Source organism: Buceros rhinoceros, unplaced genomic scaffold (genome assembly GCF_000710305.1).
Source record: "Buceros rhinoceros silvestris isolate BGI_N320 unplaced genomic scaffold, ASM71030v1 scaffold17655, whole genome shotgun sequence".
NCBI lineage: Eukaryota > Metazoa > Chordata > Aves > Bucerotiformes > Bucerotidae > Buceros > Buceros rhinoceros.
The window spans coordinates 1-7,803 of record NW_010413581.1 but is presented as its reverse complement, the minus strand read 5'-3'; the positions used below and the strand labels follow the sequence as shown (position 1 = coordinate 7,803).

Below are 7,803 nucleotides of genomic sequence, written 5' to 3'. Positions count from 1 at the left end.
ACGGGGGCTGCTGGTCTGTGAGTGCATGTTGCCGGCTCCTGTCCAGCTTTTCACCCCCCAGCACCCCCGAGTCCTTCTCCTGGGGGCTGCTCCCCATCTCCTCACCCCCAGGCTGTGCTGACACCGGGGGTTGCCATGACCCCGGTGCAGGACCCTGCACTTGGCCTCATTCAGCTTCATGAGGTTCACCCGCTTCTCCAGCCTGTCAGGGTCTTAAGGAAGATGTTCTTTAGGAATCCCCGCAGAGGTCTCCTGCATGTCAGGCAGTTCTGAGCACAGAGTTGCCATCACTTAGCGGGGGTTTGCTGTTCAGTCTTAACTGGCACCACTCACCTTTAAGTAGATCCCTATGAGCAAAGGGATCCTCCCAGCTGACCTCATGACAGAAACCCCACTGCTGACACACCAGGCTGCTGGTCCAGTGCTTCTATCGCTGTAGGACCATGGATGGCATTTCTGTTGAAACCAGGTAGAGCAAAAGTCTTCAAAGAAAAGACTCCTCTCGTGTGAGCAGATGTTGGAAGCGGGGGCTGGAAGGTGGGCGGCTGGGTAACGCCGGTGGTTTTTTATGCTGCTTTCAGGGTGAACACTTTGGGACCACGGAAGCCACAGAAGCTTTTTTTGCAATGACCAGATTATTTCAGTCGAACGATGTAAGTACGTGGTGCGGCGTTTGCCACTTGCTGCCTCACCAGCTTTGTCTGGATTTGCTGTGATTACGAAACAGCTGGATTTTGGGATGTGGGAGGAGGGCGAGGCGAGCGCTGGGGAGCACAAGCTCTGCACGTGAAGTGCTTGCTGAAGGCAAGTCCTAGTTTGGAACCGCTGAATAATAACGTGCAATTACTCCTGCAGGTTGGTGTTGCGGGGGGGTGGTTTTTTCGGAGTGGAATTTCTGCTGTAAGGAATGTGAACGGTGACAGAAAGCCTTAATACACAAATCAGTCTGACTCCATGGCTGTTCCTTACTCTGCAAACAATCCCCATCTGCTCAACTCAAAACCAAAAGCTGTCTGTAGCTCAAACACTGCCGTTCCCTAGAACAGCTTCCCGAGTCAGCCTGGAGCCCAGGGCTGAGAACATCCTAAAAACGCCAGACTAACCTCTGGCCTTTGCCCAGTTTCAAACCCTGCCCTGATCCGCTCTGCAGAGGGTGAGAGCTGAGAGGCGAACGGGTCCCCTTAAAGCTTTGTGCGACGTGAACTGGCACCTCAGGTTCGAGAGCTTTGGCTGAGGAAGGTCACACGTGTCGCTGCTTAAAGGCAGTGAGAGTTTGGAAGCCCAGGGAGTTTGGGACCTTTCTGGTACCCACAGTTTAGAAAAGCGGGGTGTTTTTGAATGTAAATAGATCACTTGCTTCTTGTCATGTCACACGTTTCTTTTACAACAACAAATCGATCAGAGGAAGCTGTTTCTAAACTTTTAACTGGTAATTTTTAAAGCTAATTAACCAAGGTTATTTAACAGCTTTCTGCAATCCACTTTCACAGCAAACCCTTCGAAGGATGTGTTACCTCACCATCAAAGAGATGGCCAACATTTCCGAGGACGTCATCATCGTCACCAGCAGGTAGTCGAGACGAACGAGAAACGAGTAGCTGCAGCTCAGTGGGTCTGGTTTAGCTGCTGCAGTTTCCCCTAATCACGCCGCGTGAAGGGCACAGCGAGAGAAAACCAGCTGTTCCCTGAGACAGAGCGTGTCACCACGTGAGATGTTCCTTCCTTCTTGCTGTGTGGCCCACAGTTTATCAACCCATCAGTTGCTCCTTCTTTTCTTGTTGGTTTTTTCTTTTTAAATTTCTGGTGTGTGATGCTTCTGTGAACTGCTGTGGCTTCTCTGTCACTTCGCTGTCGGAGCAGAGCAAAGCTCAGGCCACCAGCTGAATGCTATTTCAGATAACTTCTAAAGCTGTTCGGCAAGCTAAACTTGGCTAGTGTCTAACCCCGAATTTCTGTGGTGGAGAGGACATCACCCAGCAGGAGGGCAGCTGAGCCGAAGCAGCCCGGCCTGTGGCAAAGCAATGTTAGGGGCTACATGTTTTGTCATGTTCTCTATTTCCACAGAATCCAATGTGAATAATTTATTCAAAGGAATTTCAGATTAAGAAGTTGTTTCTAGCCAGTGCTAGAGCTTATCAGTCACGTGGTAGGAGCTGGAAGAACAGCTCGATGAGATGTCACAAGAGGGCCGAGACAGCGAGATACAAAAGAAGCGTTAACAGGGTGTCTCTGTTTCAGTCTGACCAAAGACATGACGGGGAAGGAGGACGTGTACCGGGGCCCAGCCATCCGAGCGCTCTGCAGGATCACCGACGTGAGTACGCACACCCCACGTCACGCGGGAGCGGTGACCGCGGGTGTATGTCAAACAGAACAAGTGCTGTCTAGCAGGGTGTGTCCTCAGGGTCCTGTCAGAGCCGCCGCTCCCGGGAGGGCAGCTCCGGAGCCTCTGCGGACGTGAGGAGCTCCGCGAGCTGTAGCGCTGTAAACGTGGAGTTCGCAGGCAGGAGCCTTGGAGCTCTGCTTTCTGATCTGAGGCTGCTTTGCTGCAGACTTGGATCGTGTCACTGAACCTTCAGGACCGGGCAGCTGATGCTCTGCCTTTGCAGAATTAGCTGACGATCTTTGCTGAGGGCCTGTTGAACACACCGGGGTATATTTTTGCCTTGCTCTGTCTCTGGAGTATCCACACTTCCCCTTTTCCCTGTTGTAGGGCACGATGTTACAAGCCATCGAGAGGTACATGAAGCAGGCCATTGTGGACAAAGTCCCCAGCGTGTCCAGTTCCGCACTGGTGTCCTCCTTAGTAAGTAAAGCAGAGGTTGCTGTAAAGCCGTGCGTTGTGTTGTGGCCGGGAAGGCTGGTCTGCTGCCTTTGTAGCTCTGCCTCTTCGTTGTGTTTGTTCTTCATCTCCTTTTCCTTTGAGGTGACTCTTCTTCGTCTCCTCACTGGAAAATGAACAAAAAATAGTAGCAATGGAGTTTTCTTTGTCTTCAGCAGACTCTTGTCTCCTCAAACTCCTCCCTTAATGTCCTCTTGCAGTAGAGTCAACTGTAATAGCCCCAAGGGCAAAGGGCTTGGTCATGTCCCTAGTGCGGTAGTCTGAGGCTCAGCTCTAGGCAAGACAGCGGTTTGCAGGTGCATCAAGAAGGCAGAGCAGGAGGGAGCAGGTCCAGCTGCTGAGTAGGACCCTGCATTAGAGCCCTGAGGGTGCAAGCGAAGCTGTGATTGTACTGGCAGCTGCAGTCTTCCTGCTGGCCTGACCGCAGGATTGTCTCAAAGCCTTTGCCGTTCAGAACCGCAGACGAGGCTCGCGGTGCTTCGCTGTGCTGCTGCTGGTGGTGTGTCTGCAGTCTCAGTGTGTGGCTTCTTCCAGCACATGATGAAGATCAGTTACGACGTGGTCAAGCGGTGGATCAACGAAGCTCAAGAAGCAGCTTCGAGTGACAACATCATGGTGCAGGTATGTTGCTCCAGGAAGCTCTAAACGCGCTACAGGGTTTTAGGGGTAGTCTGGGAGTTCTTAAGATGACCTTAGAAAAAACAACTGCTTTTCCTTTTTTCCCAATTCTTTTAAAAACAAGAATTGAGGGAAATGGCTTGACTTTGCACAAATATTCCAAACACCTGCGGAAATGAAAATGTTCGGTGTGTTCTGGCAGCGTTAGACTAACAATCGGAAATGAGTCTGTACAGTCGCCTTCATCGAGCCTTGCTGGGAATCAGCCTTCTGGCAGCAAAAAACCAACCCAAAACAACTGGGCAAGCAACTCGAAATGTTCTTTTGTGCTTTCCCCAAACACCTCGAGGACTTTTGTGAGGCCAGCTGTCATTTAAAGGCCTCAGGGTGCTCTGGGTGTTGAGTGTGTGAGAAATGCAGGTGTTGCCAGGCAGTAGTAAGCCAGAGCCTTTGCAGTTCGGACGTATGATGGGGAGGAAAGGGAGTAAACTGATTCAGGGCTCTTTTGATCCTCAGAAATATGTTGAGGCTGTCTGTGGTGGACAGGAAGGGGAAGGAAGTACTGCAGATCTTTATAACGTGCCAGGAAACTGAGATTGTTAGAGGTTAGAAGTGTCTCTGCGAGGAAGCAGCGATGCTTACCCCTCTCATGTCTCAGTCTGGCTTTTCCACCTGCGGTGTGCAGTCAGTAGCAGCACGGCCCTGTTTCTGATTTCCTAGTACCACGCTCTGGGGCTGCTCTATCACCTCAGGAGAAACGATCGCCTGGCTGTCTCCAAGATGCTGAATAAGTTCACCAAATCTGGCCTGAAATCGCAGTTCGCCTACTGCATGCTGATCCGGATCGCCAGCAAACTCCTGAAGGAGTCTGACGAGGGGTAAGTCGGAGGGAGTTACAGAAACTAGCTCTGGTTTGAGGTGACCTAGACCTCATTTCAAACGCCGCGAGGATCCCGTGGTGGGGTGGGGATGTGGACAAAAGGACCTCTCTTGCTCCAGTCTCGCCCTAGCAGTTACCTGAGAAACTCAGCGGATTCCTGGTGGAATCTCTTTATCAGTGGAAATTATTGTTAGTGGTGTGTGACACGTGAGTCACAGGGAAGTATTTGTTTTGGAATGCAGCATTTCTAGCTTGAAGATTAACAGAATAACAGAACATAGGAAGTTTTGAGCTCGAGCATGAGTTGCGTGGTGTGGTGGTGTGGGAAGCGTGAAGGCCAGCGCTCTGGCTGTGCTTTCTGCCCAGTTCTCAGGGGTTTGTACGTAACCTGGTGCCGCGCTGTGAATTGTTGTCTGTTCATAGCCACGAAAGTCCGCTGTTCGACTTCATCGAGAGCTGCCTGCGGAACAAGCATGAAATGGTTATTTACGAAGCTGCTTCTGCCATCATCCATCTCCCGAACTGCACAGCCAGGGAGCTGGCACCGGCCGTGTCAGGTTGGTCAGGGAGTCCTCTGTACCGCTGAGAGCACGTCAGAGGGAGTACTGCAATACTGGACTCAAAACTTGCATTTTCTGGTTGTTCCCAAGTCACAGGGCTCTGGATGAGAAGCACCTTGACCCCTTTTTCCTGTTTCACCCACAGCTTTAGAGAAGGGCACTAGGGGTGGTGCAGGGTGATGCTTGTCGTCTTCCATCTGTGGGAAGCTGGGGTGGGAGGGAAGGTCGTGGAGAGCTGGACGTGCCCCAGGCCACTGCGCAACCACCTGTCATTGACGGGAGGGGACAAACGGGAGGTTATTTATAACCCGTTTGTGAAGCTGGCGATAAATGATGGATAGAGCCACAGGATTATTTAGCAGCACAGCACTGAATGTGGATATGGGGGGGTTTCCTCTCTTCCCTTTCTCCGAGAGAGACGGTACCTGGTTTTCTGCTGTGGTGAATTCTGACTAAACTATTTGCACCTCTCGATACCAAAGTGCTGCCCAGGGCAGTTCCCCTCCCCTCACCGGTAAAGCCATGAGGGCTCTCACCTTCTGCTCCCCAGACGTTACGGGTGCCTGGAGCTGCGCTACTGCTTTGTCTTAACCAGTCTCGTCTCTGTAACGTTTTGCTGTGAGTTACTTCTCATGATTATTTTTTAAATTATGATTCTTTTCAGTGCTGCAGCTTTTCTGTAGTTCTCCCAAACCCGTCTTGAGATACGCAGCTGTACGGACCCTAAATAAAGTGAGTGCTCCCAGACCCACCTAAATGAAGTGTAAATCTGAGCATCAGAGGAAGCTGGCCTTCCTGGAGCAGAGCGACTGCTCGTGTGACTGCTCGGTTTGGAAACGCTCCACGCTGGAGAACTGGCTTGTTTTTTCATGCCACATCTCCTGGTATGGCAGAAATCTTCCCTGCACTCAAGCTGTTTGCTCGTTTCTGGACCACACGTTGCAGTTTGATAACTGGTGATCTCTCTGCTGTAAAGAGGCAGAGTCTTGGGTATTTGATACTTCGGAAAATGTGAATAGGATGTGTGTGAGGGGAATAATACTCTGATTTCAAAGCCACACACCGCAACAGGAGCAGTTTGTGACCATCAGAACCATGAACTGTAACTTGGTTAGAGGAGTTCATATGAATCACTGATACAGAAGAACCTGAGCTTTGGTTCCATCCTGCCAGCAGTCAGATGATGTTGGCTTAGTTGCAATCCTCACAGAACAGCCCTTGGGAAAAAAAATGGCTTTAATTCTTGCCCTGTCGAAAGCTTTGGGTCGTAGGATTTTATTGCCCCCATATAATTTTGGAATCGCTTCTTCTACAGGTGGCCATGAAGCATCCGTCTGCGGTCACTGCCTGCAACCTGGACCTGGAGAACCTCATCACCGACTCCAACCGCAGCATCGCTACCCTGGCCATCACCACCCTGCTGAAGACAGGCAGTGAGAGCAGTGTAGACAGGCTCATGAAACAGATCTCTTCCTTCGTGTCAGAAATATCGGATGAGTTTAAGGTGTGGCATTGGAGGCCTCTGCTCTTTCCAGCTGCAGGTTTTTCTCCCATTCTTGTTTCTATGAAGCTTTTCCCATTTGTTAATCCATCAGTGACTTAGTCTGACAGAGCAAAGCCAGCTCGAAAATCTGAAGCTGGAGTTCTCTGCTTTCCTCCTTAAATGTCCTGTGGCATTTCCTCCTCCACCCCACAACAACAGAAATGCCATTTGGTGGATTCCTGGCTCCTGTGCTGCATCCTGCAAACTTTCTTTGGAGAGGAGGAGGGATTTTAACTGCTCTGAGTCTGTATCGATCCAGTCTGAAACGTAGCTCGGGAGCAGCATGAACTGAAAATTTGTACCTAATTTGTCAAGTTTAGTCACTGTGAACTCGGGTAATAACTTGGTTAAGGGTGGCAGTTCTCTTGCCCCCGTCACTTTTACACCATGGAGTCACCTTGAGGAGCGCAGCGTGTCTCTGCAAAGTCAGTGTCCACGGTGTAACAGTGTCTTAGTTCTTGGCTTTGTGAGAAAAGGAAATAAATAAGTACTAGGTGAGCTTAAAACTGCCAAGAGTTTTAATGACACTGTGCCTGGTTAAGTTCGATTGAAGTCAGGATCATCTCTGCGCAGGGGGAGGGAGGAGAGGCCTTTGAATTCACATCCTGAGTTCCAGCTCCTCTAGCAGAGCAGCATGTTGGTGCAGGGTGAGAGTCCACCACCCGATTTTATCCTTCTTGTACATGAATTTAATCTGTCAAGGTGACAACGTGAGCTAGCGAGACACCTGTATTTTTCATAGAACAAATGCAGGTGACTGACGTCCTTCTCTTGGTTTGCAGGTGGTGGTGGTACAGGCCATCAGTGCTCTGTGCCAGAAGTACCCGCGGAAACACAGCGTCATGATGACCTTCCTCTCCAATATGCTCAGGGACGATGTACGTGTGAGATTTCCTTCGCACAGTTATTGGCAGGCAGCCCTGATGGACAGGATGAAGGGTCTCCTGTCTTACGCAGCAACGGTGGGGCCTGACTGATTACCAAGACCTTGTTTATCTCGTGGGTCGGACCTGTCTGAAATGTGCTTATGAATTAGAGCTGGGCATCAAGAACTGATCTGCAGAGATGTCCAGATGATGTGTGGGTTGGGAGGACTGGGAAGGCGCTGTTAGGTCATCCAGCACTGCCTTCTCTTTTCTCTCTGGGTACAAATGCTTGTTTTTCTGAATGGAAAGAGATAATTGAAGTGCGAGGGGAACTGAGGAGCCCTGTGGTCTGCGCTCTGCCTGCCAGGTCAGCGACCCTGATTTTCCTTTCCCAGGGTGGCTTTGAGTACAAGCGAGCCATTGTGGACTGTATAATCGGCATCATTGAGGAGAACCCGGAGAGTAAGGAGTCGGGCTTGGCTCACCTCTGCGAG

General features: G+C 50.6%; 1 protein-coding gene across 1 annotated transcript in view; it reads left to right on the top strand.

Moving 5' to 3' along the window:
* LOC104494027 (coatomer subunit gamma-2) overlaps positions 1-7,797 on the top strand; it is a gene marked incomplete at both ends in the record, with an annotated part of 9,258 nt that extends 1,461 nt beyond the window's left edge. Inside the window, 11 exons of the mRNA XM_010136809.1 lie at positions 582-653; positions 1,491-1,570; positions 2,239-2,314; positions 2,714-2,806; positions 3,377-3,463; positions 4,181-4,338; positions 4,764-4,897; positions 5,565-5,632; positions 6,216-6,404; positions 7,226-7,321; positions 7,705-7,797. Of these exons, the coding sequence (XP_010135111.1) occupies positions 582-653; positions 1,491-1,570; positions 2,239-2,314; positions 2,714-2,806; positions 3,377-3,463; positions 4,181-4,338; positions 4,764-4,897; positions 5,565-5,632; positions 6,216-6,404; positions 7,226-7,321; positions 7,705-7,797 (1,146 nt within the window). The remainder of the gene's footprint in view (positions 1-581; positions 654-1,490; positions 1,571-2,238; positions 2,315-2,713; positions 2,807-3,376; positions 3,464-4,180; positions 4,339-4,763; positions 4,898-5,564; positions 5,633-6,215; positions 6,405-7,225; positions 7,322-7,704) is intronic.
* Between the last annotated feature and the right edge of the window lie 6 nt (positions 7,798-7,803).